Source organism: Seriola aureovittata, chromosome 22 (genome assembly GCF_021018895.1).
Source record: "Seriola aureovittata isolate HTS-2021-v1 ecotype China chromosome 22, ASM2101889v1, whole genome shotgun sequence".
NCBI classification, from domain to species: domain Eukaryota; kingdom Metazoa; phylum Chordata; class Actinopteri; order Carangiformes; family Carangidae; genus Seriola; species Seriola aureovittata.
The window spans coordinates 19740303-19759813 of record NC_079385.1 but is presented as its reverse complement, the minus strand read 5'-3'; the positions used below and the strand labels follow the sequence as shown (position 1 = coordinate 19759813).

General features: G+C 40.7%; 2 protein-coding genes and 1 long non-coding RNA gene across 11 annotated transcripts in view; 1 reads left to right on the top strand and 2 right to left on the bottom strand.

Moving 5' to 3' along the window:
• Nucleotides 1-372: 372 nt before the first annotated feature.
• Nucleotides 373-3020, bottom strand: lsm8 (LSM8 homolog, U6 small nuclear RNA associated). The gene is made up of 4 exons (XM_056367779.1): nucleotides 2809-3020; nucleotides 2497-2537; nucleotides 1445-1572; nucleotides 373-1026 (listed from the first exon to the last, which is right to left on the bottom strand). The coding sequence occupies exons 1-4, from the start codon at nucleotides 2837-2839 to the stop codon at nucleotides 936-938; spliced, it is 291 nt and encodes a 96-aa protein (XP_056223754.1). The 5' UTR covers nucleotides 2840-3020; the 3' UTR covers nucleotides 373-935.
• A 765-nt stretch (nucleotides 3021-3785) lies between these two features.
• The window catches only part of grip1 (glutamate receptor interacting protein 1), a 58846-nt gene continuing 43120 nt past the window's right edge, over nucleotides 3786-19511 (bottom strand). For 5 of the 9 annotated variants that reach the window (XM_056367713.1, XM_056367714.1, XM_056367709.1 and 2 more), the window contains 13 exons: nucleotides 18650-18730; nucleotides 18181-18250; nucleotides 17709-17854; nucleotides 16938-17082; nucleotides 15293-15432; nucleotides 14929-15132; nucleotides 14352-14505; nucleotides 12306-12417; nucleotides 11991-12023; nucleotides 11022-11132; nucleotides 10814-10930; nucleotides 10583-10729; nucleotides 3786-10221 (listed from right to left, as the gene is read on the bottom strand). In XM_056367713.1, the coding sequence (XP_056223688.1) occupies nucleotides 9922-10221; nucleotides 10583-10729; nucleotides 10814-10930; nucleotides 11022-11132; nucleotides 11991-12023; nucleotides 12306-12417; nucleotides 14352-14505; nucleotides 14929-15132; nucleotides 15293-15432; nucleotides 16938-17082; nucleotides 17709-17854; nucleotides 18181-18250; nucleotides 18650-18730 (1760 nt within the window). In that variant the 3' untranslated portion in view covers nucleotides 3786-9921. The remainder of the gene's footprint in view (nucleotides 10222-10582; nucleotides 10730-10813; nucleotides 10931-11021; nucleotides 11133-11990; nucleotides 12024-12305; nucleotides 12418-14351; nucleotides 14506-14928; nucleotides 15133-15292; nucleotides 15433-16937; nucleotides 17083-17708; nucleotides 17855-18180; nucleotides 18251-18649; nucleotides 18731-19511) is intronic. The other 4 variants (XM_056367715.1, XM_056367710.1, XM_056367718.1 and 1 more) reach the window with 1 other exon arrangement.
• LOC130163483 (uncharacterized) lies at nucleotides 12372-14589 on the top strand. Its single transcript, XR_008826476.1, has 2 exons — nucleotides 12372-12512; nucleotides 14360-14589. It is a non-coding gene; the product is annotated as an uncharacterized LOC130163483 (long non-coding RNA).

Below are 19511 nucleotides of genomic sequence, written 5' to 3'. Positions count from 1 at the left end.
AATGTATATAATATAAACATACATACTAAACACACTTTTTCTATTAGCTAGACATTTACGTCAATATAGGATATTATTCAAATTTCTTAGTTTTTAATGTTTCTTTCAGTTTTTTCCTTGTATTTTGTTTCGTTGGTTTATTTTATTTTTAATTCTTTAAAACGAATTAAAAAAATAACTAGTAAGTCATGTTTTTTCAAATGCTTCTGATTTTAATTAATCCTTTTCTGATTGATGAGATCAAATTAACTTTGCATATTAACACAATTCAAGTTCAAAAGTCCTGCACTACATCAGCTGATCAACATAACGAACATGACTGAAACCTTTCAGTCTGATGTTTCAGTTAAGTAAACAAAGGTGTAGTCAGAATCTGAGAAATGAAACTTTATTAAACAATCACAATCTGACAAAAAGACTCAAAGCATAAAAAACTTTAACAATTCACTTCTTTATTTATAAAAAATTCAAACAGAAAGGCGTCGCCACAGGAGCCTGTTACTGACAAAAGGTCAGACAGTTTTCTGGATAAATTATTTATTTTTAAACTGTTTTAGTCCATATTACAGAATCGAGGTGTCAGCTGATCCAGTGTTAAACAGGCTCCTGTAACATTCATACACACAATGATGCTGTGCCTTAAATCACTCCCTGTTTCCTGCCCTCTGCTGTTTTATCTGAGTGTAAATTTGTCTTGTACAGAGTGCCCTGAACGCCACACGATGGAAGGCAAAAACAGTATTGCATCACTTTCTGCCGACAGTTCCTGAATGCAGCCCTCAGCATAGTCACAGTTGTGTGACTCAAAAGCTGAGTGACGACACAAAATGAAGATGATTAGAGGAGAGAGTGAGGGAGTGATTTCAGATACAGTGCGAGTCACAATGTTGCCACGGAGACAGCAACCAGGACAGTTGGGGTCGAAGGTCAGAGGGTCAGTGGACGACAGAGTTGAGCGGCTCGGCTCTGATGTTTCCTAAGTCCAGAGTGGAGTCTGTCTCCTCGTCGATCTCGCCAATCACCGCCCTGAAACATGATGACACGGCCGCCAATCAAAAACTCTGATCATGTACTAATCAATACACTGATCATTATTAAAATGGGATTCATTGATCATATAATTTTTCATTTACATGTAAATGTCATGCTAACAGATTAAATTATTGTTCAATTAAATTAGATTTCAATCTGATCTATCGATCTATCTTGATATTGATTAAACATCAGTTCTGAGATCAGTCCACAAATGCAAATGTCACAATATGACAATAGACTAAATTGCTGGCACATTCACATACCACCTTAAATTCAGCCCACAGCTTTAACATCATTAACACGCCTGCTCTGTGCAAACCCACGATTCTTTGTATGAAATTTCATATTAATTGTTTTCAAAATAAAAGCGGATTATTAACGAAGGTGTTAATCGACATGTTTGACTTACACGTTGTCTCCTCGGACGATGTAGAGTCCCAGCACCACCTGCTCAACCCCCTGACTGGAGCTGAACACCCGCTCATGACTCTCATCCAGGATCAGGTTGATGGTCTGATCGAAGCCCTTCAGCGTGCCCTGAACACACACACACACACACACACACACACACACACACACACACACACACACACACACACAAAACATCAGGTAAAAGTGAAAAAATAACAGAAAAATATCAGAAGACGAATGAGCAAGTGTTTAGTTTTATCTGCCACATAATGAAACATAAAATATAAAATCTGAACCATTTTGAAGTCATTGATGTTCTTGTCACCACAATTTCCTGAGCTGACAACCAGCAGGACAGCTGTTTCTATATCATCATTAGAGTCCAGTCACAGAGCTCAGCATCTGTTTTTCTCAAGGTAAAATCCCTCCATTTAAAAAAAAACAAAAAAAAAACCCAGAAGGCTGTTTTACAAAACATGTGACTCTTTCACAAGGTGCTCCAAAGACTCTTGTTTTGTCCTTCTGCATCAATAAATATAGCATTAAAAAAAGGTCAATAGAAAAAAACGGACCTTATATTACTATGCAAACAAAACCAGTAGCCCAAGGTGACATCTCTCTCTTCCCAAGTTGTCATACACAGAAATATGGACATTTCTGACAGTTTTCTGAGATTTTATTGCCTAAACAATGAATCAAAAATTTCACCAGGGGACACCTGATGAACAACTCTCACAGATTTGAATTGTGTTCATTTAATAATAAAAATTTAAAAAAAAATGTGGAAAACAAATGCTAAAACCCACAACACAAGCTCAAATAAAATTATGTACATCACTGGCGGGAAAACAGAAACATATTGATTCAATTTACACTGACAAGAAACAAAAAATCCTCACGATTTAAGCTGGAGCCAGAAACTTTTTTTGGAGGTTTTGCTGAGGAAAAAACACTCATCTATTATGATAATCAGCAGAATATTCATATTGTAATACTGGTAATTATATTGTTAAATCTAGGAATATTAACAAGAAACATATTTAAACTCACCACAATCATCCTGCCGTCGGAGGTGACGATAGCCACTGTGCCTGAATCACCGTTAAAGAAACAACATTTTCTGGACAAAACATTAAATTAATGTCAAAAACTTGCACAAAAACAACAAAATGCGGTGTTTTAACACACAAATAACTATTTAACTACAACCCGGCGCTGCTGAAATGTAAAGTCACACCGCTGTAAGTTAATAAATAACTCAATCAAAATATGTCTCCTAGCTTGTATGCTATGCTATCAAGCATTTATCCATTCATTCTGACGGGTAGTTAGCATGTTAGCCAGTTTGCGGCGGCAGGATACGGTTAATGTAGCTCTCCAGGGCGGTGGACATGTTTCCTGCCGGGCTCGGTGTTTATAAATCCAGCACAGATGAGCGGGAATGTTTCCACGGGTTGTGTGGTGATTAATATTTGCAGAAACGGCACCGACAACGACGAGCAGTAGCAGCTAACAGCGACAACACACAGGAAAACAGACCGCAACAATCCAACAACGATTCTCCGAGAAGACAGGCAAGAGAGGAGAGCGCCGAGCAGAAACGTCACATCCGGTTTAAGTTTCAACCAAAAAAATGTACTAACAAAATAAATATTGTAATAAATTATGTTATATTATACGATTTTAAATTATATTCAGCAATAGCTTAGAATTTGGTACATACATTTTGAAATTAGTTTTCAATTTATTAATTTTTTATCAAATTATGGTCAAAATATAGTAATTAAAAAAAATATATATATAATACAAAATAATAAAATTAAAATAAAATATGTTTACATAATTAATATATTTTGTGTACATTTTTATTGTACTCAGTAATACTACTACTATACTACTACCACTACTACTACTACTATACTATATATTTTGCTTCATACTTTATAAAATTAATACTTTATGAATTATTTGTACCTATAAATTATACTCAGTAATAGATTCTACTTTTCTATATAATTCATTGAATAACTATTTTTTAAATAAATTAAACTAATCAATTATACTGAAAGAAATTATACATTACATACAAATGAATGATGGACTGCAGTACAGAAATGCCACTGGAGTGCAGGTACATTTAAGATGAATAATACATATAACTGTAATAAATTATATTTTGACACATCATTTATAAATATAAAAATACATATTTGTTTGTTAGTATTTATATTCATAATTGTAATCCCTCCTGTATAAAAAAATGATTGAAGTGTGTTTTTTTTTTATGACAAACATGTATGTATGTGTTTTTGTGTGAGATGACACATGGAGTCCAGACGTTCCAGCAGGTCTTCATCTTTATTGTTGCTCAGTAGTCGTCCATACAAAGGAGGGGTGGAGGAGAGCAGTGGAGCCCGACAGGACAAACACCAGGAACGTCATGCTACCAAAGTATTAAATTTGTACAAAAATACTTTACAACATCCCTGTTCCTTTAAAGAAAAATACAGTTTAGTTGGTTGGTGAAGCTACATGGAAACTAATCTGACCCACTATTTCAAATGGCAGTGCAATGCATGTGTGTGTATGTCTGTGTGTGTGTGTGTGTGTGTGTGTGTGTGTGTGTGTATGTGTGTGTGTTTGTGTGTTTGTGGTTTTATTTTGCTATATTTGTGGGGTCCGAAAACCAGGAGCCCACTGTACTTGTGGGGTCTAACAGCTTTGTAGTGATCAAATTACTGGACACCCCCAACACAACCTCAAAGGGCTGTTTTATGTGTCAGGAGTTGGTTTTAATGTTGGGGCCAGAATTAAGGTTATGGTTGTTCATTCAGTTGTGACGGTCAAGGTTTGGGGCTAGTGAATGCATTTTGTCAACAGTCCCCACAAAAATAGGTGCACAAGGATGTGTGTGTGTGTGTGTGTGTGTGTGTGTGAGCAGACGTCTTGCTGAGGTGAATCACTAGAGTGCAAATCCCTGCAATGTAACACACACACACACACACAGACACACACACACAGACACATATACACACATACACACAAACACACACACACACACACAAACACACACACACACACACACACACACACACACACACACACACACACAGTTAATTCATGCACACTAACTTTGGAGCTAATTTCCTGCCAAAACTTAAACAAACCAAACGTGTTTTGCAAATGTGCTACAATTCACTAACACAGTGTGGTTTGCAAATACAAAACATCATTAACAAACTAATTAATTTTGTTCGAACAGGACTTTTTTCTCATGTAATGTCATTGTTTTGTGTCGCTGTGTTCGTGAATCAAAGGGCGTTCGTAAAACATGTTTTGTTGTAGTTGTAGTTAAGTTTTGGCAGGAAATTAACTCCACAACTAACACAGTGTGTATAGCTTTAGATCTCACTCACAAACCCAGTCAAACCCTCCTGAAGCCACGCCTCTCAGCTCTGTGGCTTCTTCCCATTTGTGGAACAGTTTGTCTCAGCTGAATGCAGCTCTTGCTATGGTAACTGGTCAGATCTTGAGCTCCGTGTTTGTGTAATGGTCATCCTAACATGGTGATAGCTAGTTGTATGCTAACTTAATACTGGCTGTGTTAACCAGGTATTAGCTGTGCGCTAACTGAATGTTACCTATATTTAAAACACGTAAAGCCCCGATCCAGGTTGTTGCTAACCACTAACTAGCTGTGGTGGCCTTGTGTTAGCTGTATGCTAACTAGAAATGAGCTGTTTGCCATGTCATAGCCAGGTTTAGCGTGTTCTTAGCAGTGTACTAGACAGGGACTAGCGGTGGTAGCCCTCTGCTAACAGCTTTCTGTGTTTGCCATGTGTTAACCATGTTCTCTGCATGTGTGAATGATATACTAGCAGTTTCAGTACAGGGCTAACAACACAGCTGTGTGCAGGGTGTAATCCCCATGTAAGCTGTGTTCTAACTGAATATTAGCCATGTTTAGCCCTGTGTTAGCAGTGTGCTAGACAAAAATTGACTATGTTTACCATGTGTTAGCCTTGTGCTAAATTCATGCTAGAAAAGGCCTAATACACAGCTGTGTTAGCCAGGAGTGAGGCCCCTGTTTGCTGAGCTATAATTAAATAGCTATTCTCACCAACTGTTAGCCCTGTTTTAGCCTTGTTCTAGGTTTACGCTAAAACTATCTGTGTTTGCTAGGTATTATCCCTGTGCTAAGACTTCACCTGGTGTTAGCCCTGCTTTATCTGTGTATTTAATAATTATTGGCTATGTTGTACCATATATTAGCCCTGTTTTAGCCATGTTTTGGGTGTGTGCTAACCATATACTAGATGTTTTAGCCAGGTCTTAGCCCTGCGTTAGCTGTATGCCAACTGATTGCTAGCTAGGTTTACTAAATGTTGCTGAGTGTTATCTGTGTTCTAGGTGTGTGCTGACCATGTACTATGTTATCCAGGTGTTAGCTCTGTGCTGTTTAAGTGCTAACCCATAGCTCTGTAAGTCGGGTGTTAACCCTAGATTAGCTGTGTGCTAATCAAATACTAGCTGTGTTTCAGAGATGTTAACCTTGTGCTGGATGTGTGCTAACCACAAACTGGCTGTGTTAGCCAGGTGGCGGCCCTAGGCTAGTCATATGGAAACACGTTAGGTCAATGCTAGCCTTGTGTGTGCTCAGAGTCTGCTAGCCACATGCTAACCATATGGTAGCATTGTGCTTCAGATTGAAAACATCACAGTTAATAAAATGGGATGTTGTAGAACAGCCAATCAGAACTATGCACACAGAAACAGCCAATCACAGCTCTCTTAATCAAAGCACAGAGCCCGTTGCAGAGCAGCTATTGGTCATTTCAGGTCAGGGAAAGTCTCTACTTGCTGTTGGTGCTGAGGGAGGGTTCTGATTGGCCAGTTTAAATAGTGAGTTCAGACTGAGGTGAAAGCAGGAAGATGTTGACATCACTCCAAAGTAAAAACACCCACCCACACACACACATACACACACACACACACCCACACACACATACATACATACATACATACACATACACACGCACACACACACACGCACACACACACACGCACACACACACGCACGCACACATATTTACTGTCACAGGTTTCCTGTTCGAACAGGACTTTTTTCTTGTGTAACGTCATTGTTTTCGTGGTTATGAGGTGAAGGTTTTCAGGGTTCAATGGTTCCGACGTAACTGAACCGTTTTTTTTAATCTATTTTACATCTTTTCAAGCTCAGTCGCCATGGAAACAAACAAACAAACAGAGAAAACTGACAACAGTCAATCAAAAAACACACAGATCGATTAGCATAATAGATCACTGTAACTGGGGGGGTGGGGGGTTTGGGAGGGGGCATGCTTGGCTTCTTCCTGGGAGCTGATTGGTTTGTCTGTGTGTTGAAGAGAACCAATCACAGACAGGCAGGGAAGCGTTTGTTTTCTGATTGGTTCCAGCCAATCAGCTGAATCTCTCAGAATTGCTGTCTGTCTCTCATCTTGGCTGCCTATTGGACGAGGGTAGAAGGGGGTGGGGGTGGGATTGAGGTGGGAGGAGCTTAACTGGCCTTGTGTTTAACCCACACACATAACACACACACACATACATACACACACACAGTGTGGCCAGTCCAACAGGTGTAAACAGTAGAAAAAGTATTATTGAACTGCTCAGTGTCATCATCATCATCATCATCATCATCATCGCCAACATAATTATTACTTTTCCAGCTTGCAGTTCGTTCATGGCACAGAACTAAATAGTAAACCCCTCTGTCTTTCTATCCATTGTATTAGGGATGCTCCGATCAGTACCAGCTGATAATTATTGGAAATTACGTGATTTTTCCAAATCCATCATGGCTGCCAGGTCTTCAACGCTACGACTGGTTATTGTTTGAACATTTTTTGACACTAGACCTGAAAAGATACTTCAGTTATGGTTCCAATACCAAAATATTTTTTTTTTTTTTAAATATACATGTATTTCTACAAAACCCCACTCCAACAGTGGCATAATATTTGTCACCACAAATAGTAGCTGTTTCTGGGCTTTTGATCATATCACATGATCCTACTCAGCAGATGCAATTTGCCCAGTTTATCCAGCTCTTGCATCCACCACATATAATCGAAACAAACTCTCTGAACTAAATGGTAGTCAGGGTTACAGCCACCGTGACCAAAATGGTTTCGTCTAATCTAAACCTTAACATTGCTGCCTCATTGGACAGTTTGTCCAAGTATGTTTAAACTCCACTGGACATTGAGTGGATAAAGCCTTAAGAATCTTTGGGACTTTATTCCTGTTTGCACCATAAAAAGACTGGAAGCTTCAAGGTTTTCGTAACCCAGTGACTTCTGATGGTTTGCTTTCAAGAATAGATGGCCTTCAAGACAGGGGCAAAACTAATTCACTAGTTTGACAGGTTTAATCCTTAAGAAAACCCTACGAAGGTTCAGTGTTAACGGTATTCCTATTGACCAAGTACTTTTTTGTGTCACTTGATCAGTCCGAAGAGGCGTAAAAGTCTCGGTATCGTCCAGCCGTCACTAACAGGGACCCCAGGCAGCAGTGTTGACCCAAATGCAGTATCAATGGCTGCCAATGCAGGGTTCTTTTCTAATACGCTTTTAGAGTGCCACGTTTTGGATATATAAGAGTTTCGTAATTTCGCAACTGAATTTGAGCAGATGCAACTTCCCTCTCCCGTTCTTATCCTACCTTTACCTACACCCAACCATACAACCATACAAACCACCTCTGACTTGATCATTTTCTACTTTATGCTTATAATTTACCACCTCAACACCATCTTTAATCTTGTCCTAAACCAAACCTTCTGCCCCAAAGCCTTGGTGGGGCCAAGACTTTTTTTCGTTCTTGCTGCAAAGTTTCCAATCCAGTTGTGCAAGACATGCAACTAGTGTGGGGCAGCATCAAGGCTGTATGCTTCAAACAAATGCTTTTCAGATTGTCAAACACCTTCGAGACTACTCTGAAAAGCTATAAATATTTCTGCCATTAATAAGATGACACCTTGTACAAACTAGTTTATTTTAAGCATACCTTGGCCCTCATTATCATAAGACCTGATGGACTGGAACATTCAGCCTTTGATACGAGTAGCAGCATAATAGACTAATATTTTATGTTTAACTTGGAGAATATAAAGGATAAGATTTTGACATAAATCAAAGTGCTGGGTTTTAAAGGGTTTCTCATGCGGGAGCTTCCTGTATAAAAGTTTAAAAACATAAACCAGTCAGTGATCAGCACTGGTTTGGATGATCACAATTACATCAACCCTAGACACCCTGATCGGAGCATCCCTAGTCTCCTTGGCAACCTGCCTGTCCATCAGCAGGTTCTGGATTCTGCACTGGAGTCCTATCAGTCTTTGTGCTGCTGTGGTTCTTGGCCAGTAAAACCAAAAGCCATGGTTGTGGTTCTAGTAAGACCAGAGAGGCCTGGTGTTCACACGTTTCTGAACTCGCAGAAGCAGCAGCCATTGCGCTGGCTTAGTATCCATGAATCCTTGACCACCAAATCCATGAGTAAGAACCATATCTCGGACCATTAAGACCATTGGCTGTGGCTCTGGCTTCAGTAGGACCAGTACCTATGGTTCTGTGACCCTGAGACCATTAACCAGAACCATGTCTTGGAACAGGTAAGACCACTGGCTGCGGTTCTGGCTTTAGTGGAACCAGTAGCTGTGATTCTGTTACCACCAAGACCAGAACCCATGTGTCTTAACCAGTAAGACCACTGGCTGTGGCTCTACTTCCAGTGGGACAAGTAGCCCTACTGTTAGGCTTGTAGAACCAGTAACCACTGATCTTATACCAGTAAGACCTATGGCTGTAGTTCTGGTTTTAGGAGAACCAGTAGCCATGGTTCTGTTACCACTAAGACCAAAATCCAAGTGTCTTGGACCAGTAAAACCATTGGCTGTGGCTTTAGTTCCAACAGGGCCTGTGGTCCTGTAGTCCTAGTCCTAGGCCTCTAGAACCAGTAACCATTGATCTCAGACCAGTAAAACCATTGGCTGTGGCTCTGGTTTTAGTAGAACCAGTGACCTTGGCTCTGGGCTAGTAGAACAGTAGCCTTTAATCTTGAACCAATAAGACCAGTAGCTCTGGCTGTGGTTCCAGTAGAATCAGTAGTTATAGTTCTGAATTGAGTAACACCAGTAGTACCAGTTTGCATAACTGGTTCAGGTGAAAAGGTGAGGAGTTGCTCCGGTCCATCAATGTGCTTTCAGACTGCTTTAGCAGTTCAAGGGTCAAACTTTAGTGGTCAAAGGTCAAAGTTCATCCAGAGGGTGTGTGTAGCACCATGGGGGGTCCACTTCTAACCAGTCCAGATGGGTCTAATCCAGTTTGGTTCAACTTTGTATTGATCTCCTCGTTGACCTCTCCGCTCCAGTCTGGTTAGGACCAGTTCAATCCAGTTTCATACAGTTTTTGTCTGCTATAAGGAGCTATTATTCACCTGCCCCACCCCAAGCCCCGCCCCCAGCCCATCTCCAGGTTGGCTCCATTTGATTGGACCACTATCCTCTCCTTGGCCAATAGAAAGCTCTGACGGTCCCAGATCGCTGCTGATTGGCTGAGGGGAGTGGCCACTATTGTTGGTGCCATCAGTGTGATTGACCAGCAGAGAGGAGGAGGTGGGGTTTCGACTGATGACGAGATCCAAGCGATTTGGAGACTCTGCGATCAGAGGAACAACGAGACAGCAGTCAAAGTCCCTGGTCCGCACGTGGTTAATCTGGAGGACAGAAAAGTTTGGGGTTAACCTAGAGAGAGATCTTTGGAAGTGTGATGATGAGGTATCTTTTTCAATAACCACACTAAAGGCGTGGCTCTATAGGGACGGCCCAAAGGTGTCTGCTCTATAGGGTCCCTAATCCCTATAGGTACAGGGATTGAAATACCTCAACAACTACTGGACGGATTGTCATAGAATTTTGGACAGACAATCATGGACCCCAGAGGATAAATGATCTCCTGACTTTCATGTAGCACCACTAATATTTGATAGTAATAGTCCTTTGTATTAATAGTACTTTGGTTTATGACCAAATACCTGCAAAACTAATGACATTTCCATCAGCCCCAGGTTTTTGTACCTGTAGTATTCGGTCATATGCTCGGAGGCCACCCTGCTCCGCTGGGCCTCCTGGTCGGATGTTGTTGACGTAGACACCACGGTCCAACAAACCGTCAGAAACACTGAAACCAAAATCCTCCAGGTCTGAGGCCTTCTCTAGAGTCAACTACGAATACAGACACACACTCAGTCAGGCTCACGAGCAGAAGACTGTCAGAGTTAAGTGTGGTGTTCAGGGATCAATGGTCACCTTGTGGAGTTCCACAGGGTTCTGGTTTAGGATCTCATTGACTTCCTGCCTCATCTTCCTCATGGCAAAGGCTCGACGTTGGGGGTCAGAAGGCAAGGTGTTGGACCTTGGGGTCACCTGGGAAAGTTCAAAGGAAGAATCCTTAAAAACATTAAAGACATGACATGATGTAGGTATCTTCAAGTGTAACAGTCTAGGTGAGAGTTACCTGTGGTCGGGAGCTGCTGCGCTCCTGGAAACTTGCCTGGCGTCCCAGAGTGCTGCGCAGAGGGGTGGGGTCATGGTTCAGACTGAGGGTGGAGCCCGACATGATGGTTGCCTGGATACAGCCAATCAGAAAAAGGCAATCAATCAAAACCATCCAATCAGAAGATAGCTGGTTAAACGCACCACTGGGCTGAACAAAAACATGGAGATTAAAGGCAACCTGGGTGTGCGACCTTTGACCCCAGCTGGCACGATCACACCAGGACGGGACAAGTTTCTACTGACAGATTCTACTGACTTTCTATTTCTAGAATCTATTGTTGTTTCTGAGGACAAGATCTAGTGACAGGATTTACAGTAGTTTTTAAAAACTACTGTTTCTATTGACAGATTTATTGATAGATCAACTAATAAGAGATACTCTTGGTTTGATTGATAGGATCTACTGTTATTTCAGATGTTATGTTACTGTATGGAGGTCCAGAGATGTACTGAAGAGATCTACTTACAGATTCTACTGTTCTTACAAGAATCTGCTCGTTTCTACTGAGATTCTACCTGTTCTAATTCTACTTAGACTCTCACATCACTCAACAGATGCCCACTCTTCAGCCAATCAGAATCAAGGTATCATCAGACACATGCATGACTGACAGATCTGCTTCACGACGGGCAAAACAAACTACCCATCAGGCTTTGCGCAAGCTCTCCCAGCATGCCTTGCTCAAACTGCCATGCCCGGTGCAACATGACTCTGCCACGTGATTGGCCAGAAGCTGAGTGATGTCACTGAGATGTCACAAATAACGTCACTATGGTCTGCGGCTTGCTGCTAACGGTGCGGGTTAGAGTTCACATTCAAAAACAGCTAACATGTCGGATGTTTGACAACGCTAAAAGTCCAGAGTACAGAGAGGAGAGAGGAGAAGAGACAGGAGGAGAGTTAGTAGGAGGGGAGGGAGGAGGATACCAGAGTGAGGAGGTGCGTCTCCTTTCCAGACTCCTGGAAGAGAAGGAGTCATTTCTCTTTTCAGCGCATTCACTAAAATTTACTGCTGCATTTCCAAACAAGGTCAAAACATGAACAGAATTTACACTTTATACTACTACTACTAATACTACTACTACTACTACTACTAAAATATAGGGCTGAGTAACAGTTCAATATATTTTTTCAAAGAAATCATATCATAAAGATCATTTCATGTTGTGTTTTACGTTTAAATTTATTGCAAGCAAACAGCAAATTAGACTCAATTAAACTAATGTTGTTTTTCTCACTCACCTCTAGCTCTCTGAGGATGCCGCTCTGGCCGCAGGTCTCCAGATCCTCCAGAGCCTGAGACCAGAAGTTCTCCTCCTGGTCCGGTTCTGTCCCATCATGCCCCACAGTGAACCTGGAGAGGAAAAGGTGAACTGTCAGCCAATCAGAGAGGAGAACAGCCGGACGGGTTGACACACAGAGGAGGCCGGTGACGGACGGGTCATGCTGGTGAGAGTGTTTCGTCTACGACAGGACGTGGAGGGGGGTGGGTGGAATTGTGCAGTGACAACATACACATCCACTGGGTGTATGTGTCAGTGTGGCGGGGGGGGTCAAAGGTCACCAGGTGAAGGTTTCAGCTGGAGGTCAGAGAGGGCGACAGAAGACTGTGTGAGGGTGAAAGGTCAAAGGTCAGTGTGGTACCTGCTGTCAGTGATTAGACCGCTGGGCAGGTTACAGGCTCTGCAGATAGAGACACACTGCTGTTACTGCTGTTAGCTCGCGGCTAGCAACCACCAGTGATTTGAATAAGGAACGCTAACATGCTAATCATGTAGGAATGGCGGCTGTGGGAATCTGGAAAAAATTCAAAAGGTAAAAACGTGGAATTCGCTGGCTGAGTTGTTTTTGTGCCTTAAACTGCACAAACCACAAAAGTAACAGGTGGAAAATGTTAATTAGCTTAAAAATAATTTTTTTTTTGGTGGAAAAATTCAAATTAAAATGAGATTTTAGGATCAAGTGCTCAGTGGAAAAAGTCACAAAAAGTATCCAGTCTCTTTTCATGATCTTGTACTTTATGCTGATAAATACGACTCATTAAAGGAGCTATTTGTAAGGTTTGCTATCGCTACACAGCTAATGTTAGCATTACCAGCTGTTACTTACCAGTCTAGAAGAAACATTGTGAGTTCAGCATCAATCTTTATTCCTTTACTCACCAACAGCTGTCTCCAGAGGTGGAAATCAACCCTCTTGTTCTGCTTCTATCTCCATCACTTCTTTTCTTGCCACTGCAGTTAGCATGCTAACCAGCTAGCCCCGAAATGGTTGACCCATCTCGTTACTTTCCGATACCGAGTCACTGTAGTGTCCAGACTGTCCTGAAGAACTAGTGCCACTCAGATGGTTCTTATATTGTAAACAGCTGAAACTCTTGGCAGCTGCTAATGCTAACATTGGCTATGTAGCAATAGCAAAACTTACAAAAAAGCTCCTTTAAATGTAACGAGACAGTTTGTCCTGAGTGAAGTTAATGTAAGACAAATTAACCTGATGGCATTTTAACATCTCATGTCGGACCTGTTTTTTTGTGTCACAGCTCTGAACTGAAAACCATCAGATTAACGTAACGGCTGCAGCAGCTACATCACTGTAATTAATGGAATTATCTCAATCATCATCAAATCTTTTCCACAAAGAAAATAAAATCAGTTTCTCACTGTTTAACAATTCACAAAAGTTGAAGCCAGTAATGTTTTCTATTCCACGTCTGAAAAGAGCTGATGTTTATTATATTTTAATGGTAAACAGGAGGAAGCTGATAAATTTGGTGAACACCTCCACCTGCAGGAGGTAACACTATGTAGCCTGGAAATGCTGCGGATAAATTCCACCTCCAAGCTGTAATTTCACTGGTTTCTTAACCATGAAAATGTAAAAATAATGAAGTTATCATGATGTTGTGGCTTCAAGTTTTCAATCCATCTATCATGACTATTAGTGGGTGTACTGTGTCTCCTTTACTGTTTCAATTGGTCCAATTTCTTTTCATCTGTAAATAATTATAAAAGTGTGACTTTTGAAATTTAAACTGTATATACTTTTGACAAATTCCTTTACCTGTACCTGTCTGAATATATTGGACCTGTTTTTAAAGTTTCATCATTTAAAGTTGATTTAAAATCTCGGTCCAGTGCGACGCCTCTCAGAAATATTAGTTTTCCAGCATCACTGTGTCATTATATGTATTATCTGATGTCTTTAATAATCCTTTTAAACAGATACAGTATGAACCTGTTTCGATTTACACCCATCTGTTTGACATTTTCTGTCTCTCTGTCTCACCCTCCGAGTGGTGGGCGGTCCCAGTCATCGTCACTCAGACCCAGATCTGATAGCGGATTGGCTCGCTGGCGAGTGGAGGACGATGACTGGCTGTTGGTTGTCTTGGCGTTGCGCCACTCGTGGAAACTGTAGGGAGACGACTGAAAAGGTGGAGCTGCAAACAAACAGAAATGTTTTATCAATGACTCATAACTTGTATCTGCAGGGTTCACCAAATAAAACACTTTTAATAACTTTACACTGTAACAGCTGTCAAAGAAATGACCCAACAATAAACAACATAGCCAAGAATTATTTAAGCACATTAAGTAATTAATCAGTTGACATGACCTGGACCCATGTACAGATTACTGAACAGGTTCAGAGCCTCTGTTTGAAGAAACTCTCACTTCTTGTTTGAAAGACACTGAGTTCAATTAACGACCACAAACAGATACAAACTGATTGATGGATTAACCATTAAACCAATTAATTTGTTGAAGTTTTTGCCAAAATTGAGACTTATTTAACATTCAAGACCTCTGTAATTAAATTTAGAACTAAAACTCTCTCAGAAGGTCAGAGGTCGAGTTCCTACCTGGCGAGGTGTAGCTGCTGTCCATGTTGGACCCGTCCCAGGACTCCACGGCGCTGTCCACAGACGGCAGCGTGCTGAACGCTCTCTGGCTCGATGGGGGCGCGACCATGATGACAGGCTCCTCCTCCCCATCCTGGTTCTCCTGACCAAGTCCCACCCCCGACCCCAGACCTGGACCAATCACACAGGACTTGGGACTCGACACTAAAGACAGATTAACATGAAGTACTTTGTTAGTTTTTGTTATGTGCTGAAGCTCAGAGCCTGTGTGTGTGTGTGTGTGTGTGTGTGTGTGTGTGTGTGTGTGTGTGTGTGTGTGTGTGTGTGTGTGTGTGTGTGTGTGTGTGTGTGTGCGTGCGCATACATTCTCCCTGCTTCTTGATCTTCAGTGTTACTGTCTCTCCCGCCTGCTGCAGCAGACTGATGGCTTCACTCAGAGGTTTCCCCTTCAGGCTGCTGCTGTTGATCGCTAGGATACGATCACCGACGTGGATTGCACCAGTCCTACAACACACACACACACACACACACACACACACACACACACACACACACACACACACACACAGGGTCAAGTCATGCTACAGGAAAAAATTACATCAAACAACATTATAAAAAACCATAAAAAACAAAGCTGCATCACTTTGAGTTTCTTTTTTATTATCTTTTATATTATTGTGACCACATATATTTATATATATAAATATAAATATATTTATATAAATATATTTTTATATATAAATATAAATATATTTACTTGATGGTCACTTTATTGTGTGACCAACATCACCACATGTTTAAAGCACCAGGAGCCTGAACCACAAACTGAGACACTTTTCCGGTGTCACGGAGCTGGCTCACTTTTAACCGGGTGCAATCACCGCAGCAACGGAGGCAGGTTGCTATGGTAACCGGGGCACATCGCCATGGTAACATCACCTACGCTACTCTGGAGCGGGTTCACTTCGGAAGGATCAGATCAAAACCCCCGCCAACGCTGCCCCCCCCCCAACCTTCTGACCAATCAGATGACTGGAAAAACTGAGTCATGAGTTCTACAGGATCAAAATAGTTTACAGTAAAGTAATTTATTTATCTCTCCATTGAATTTGAGGTGAAAACCTTTCAGCATTTTAACCAACATAAAGAAAAGACATTTACTGCAATTAGATAAATATGATTAAATATATCAAACAAACAAATGATACAGATTATGTAAAAGTTCAAACATTATTCATTATTAACAGCAGAGGGCGACATTCTCCACTTCATCCTGACCTGAACACGTCTGTCACTGCTTCACAGAACCAGTGGTGAATCTTCTGTTTCTAATGTTTTCATTTGATTATTTCTGTCTACAATATACAGGAGCGCAGATAACTAATGATTATTTTCATTTTTGATTCATCTGCTGATCATTATCTCGATTAATCAATCAATTGTTTCAGAAAACAGTGAACAAAGCTGATGTAATTGTTTTCAAAAAGCAACAAATCTTTACATGTGAGAAGCTGAAATTTTTGTTTAAAACAGTTATTGAATTATTAAAATAGTTGTTGATTAATTTTGTTGATCAACTATCATCAATTAATCAACTAGTTTTTAATTTCATGATATAAAAGTATTATAAAAAATATAATAGATTATATAAATTGATGAAATGAAAGGTAAATAAATAATGAATATAAATAAAAAACGTAGACAAATAAAAATAAAAAACAAGCAAAAAGTAAGTAAAACAAAAAAATTGCCAATTAATTTACTAAATACATCTCAAGTGAATTTAAATGAATTCATCTCAAAAGAGAAAAAAAAACGTAAAAAAACAAACTAAATTTACAGTATGTTAAGTTAACAGTGCCGTATCAATACCATATATCTATTATCAATCACTGTTCACTGTATTCTATTGGTTTTCTAAAAAACAAGCTGGAATTTCTTCCGTAGACATGAGAAACATCCACAAGTTATTAGATGATGAGCTGCAGAAGGGATGAAAGAAGCGTCACCTCTCAGCCAGCCCCCCCTTGCTCAGTGAGGAGATGATGATGGGGTCAAACGGCTCCTCGGTGCCTGAGATGGTGATTCCCAGCGGGCCGCCGTACCTCTGCAGCTCCACCGTGTAGATGATGCTGCCGGACACTTCCTGTTCATCTGAAACGTTCAATAAAGATTCATTCAACAACAAGCATGTGATGATCAGGCTGCGAGTCGCATCAATAGTGACAGGAAAATGATTTGCGTCTGTCCTGAAAGGCCACGGTTCTCGTTGATAATGAAGGTTCTAATTAAGACGGATGATGTTCTAGGCGTCACCTGATGGGCTTCCTTTAAGGGGTGACTGAGCAGGTTTCTAAGGGTTGATGAAAAGGTTTTAGGTGTCCTTGAGGAGGTGTATAGTTAGGGTATAGGTTCCCGTGTTCCCTAAGGAAAGTTATGTGGTTCTTTCAAACTGTCCTTGAGAAACATTTAAGACTCTTAGAAGAGATTCTGCAGTAAGAGGTTTTTGAGGTTCTACAGACGCCTAATGATGTTTAGGAGGTCAGTGAAAAGGTCCTTGAAGTTTCTGAGGAGGTTTTAAGTGTCACTCAAGACGTTTAAATATTCCCAGGCGAGAGCATCTCCTGAATTTCCTGTCTGCAGTGCATTGTGGGTCGATAGCGAACATGTTTTTAGCGCAGCTGTAGATGATCAGTCTAAAGCGTCATGAGTGACGACGGACAGAACAAACGAACAGATGAAGATGATTTATCTGCCACAGTAAAATAAAGACATGAGACCTGAGTTGTCTTCGTCTTTGCGGATCTTCAGCTTGACGAGCTCCTCACACTGCTGGAGGATCTGAACGGCCTCCTCCATCGAGCAGTTCTCCACCCGGATGTTATCGATGGCGAGCAGCTTGTCTCCGAGCTCCAACGTCCCCGTCCTGAAAGACACATTTTAAATAAAGTTCATATAAAAACACAGCACAGGAGTCACAGTAACCAGCTGGTTAGACAACAGAAGCTCTTTTAACTCACATTTTCTGCTTCACACACCAAAACACATGACCTATAAACACACACACACACACACACACACACACACACACTGTCCTGGCCTGTTAGCCTAATTAACCAGCCAACTACAGACAGCTGACTGAGCTTAAACGCTTAAACACAGCTGACACTTCTGTTTGAGTTTATTCTCCCATCTGATACTGAAGTGTGTGTGTGTGTGTGTGTGTGTGTGTGTGTGTGTGTGTGTGTGTACCTGTGAGCGACGCTGCCTTTCTTGATGTCAGAGATGATCAGAGGATCACCTGGTTTCCTGTTGGACGGAGCTGCAGACACACAGAGAGCAAACAGTGAATAATTGAAGGTGTTTCTTCTGCTGCTCCTGGATCAGAATTAAATGTTAAAGAGAAAATTTTTTTTTAAAAGATCAAAGCAGGAAATGTAATATTCAAATGACAAATGTGTATGACAACATGAGGAGGTCCAGGCCTGGAAATCACTCATCTAAAATAGATTTCCCCGACGTCTGCACATGATTTAAGAACAAACTAGAATTAAAATTCATTAAACCCGCTTTTATTTTCATGTTTTAAGTTCACTAAAGCTTTCACGTTAGCTTTGTGACACTGAGCTTTATCCTGCAGGAAGTAGCCATTAGAAGATGGTAAACTACGGCCATTCAGTTAACTACCACTCTGCAGTGACGTTGTGTTTTCTTTACTTACAGCTGATGGTGATTCCCAGCTCCACCCCCGGTTTCTTAGGGAGCTTCACGTGGAACGTACCAGAACTGGGGATGACCGACTCTGAGAGAGAGAGAGAGAGAGAGAGAGAGAGAGAGAGAGAGAGAGAGAGAGAGAGAGAGAGAGAGAGAGACTTTGAGCAGCAAAATAAAGGCTCTCTTCACCCTTATCTCTAAAAATAAATGTCATAGTTAACAAAACCTTTTTAGGAACTTTGATTCATCACTTTTCTTGGCATCTGTTGAACAAATACACTACAATACTAACACAATGCAATGCAACAGTAAATTTCATTTGTTGTGGTTTGTTTTGCTCTCACCAGTCCGTCACTGGATTTTGTTTCTGAAAGTATTCTCCATGAATAAAGTTATAAATCCACCTAGAGCTCTGTTTTTCCTCCAGTGAGAACGAAACCGGATGCAAATGAATCACTGAAAAAAAATCTGAGATATGGGCAGTAAATGTTTTAGTGTCCACATACTTTTGGCCACCGAGCGGAAAGTACAATTGATGCACATTAATGAAGTCGGTCTTTGGTGTGATGTTGTGATGGTTAAAAATGACACACAGACGACAACAGGACATTGTAAGGACAGCAGAGGCAACAGAATCAGCTTTCTGAGAGCAACAACTAATTTTATTATCAATTAATCTATCAATTATTTTCTCGATTGATCAGTTTGTCTATGAAATGTCAGAAAAAAAAAAAAAGTTATCTAAGTTCTATTTGGATATGTCTCCAAATTGTCCATAAAAAACCCCAAAATATTCAGATTATCTAAATAGTTCCCACAAAGCAACAAAACACAGCTAAGAGACACTGATTATGACCATGTTTTAACAC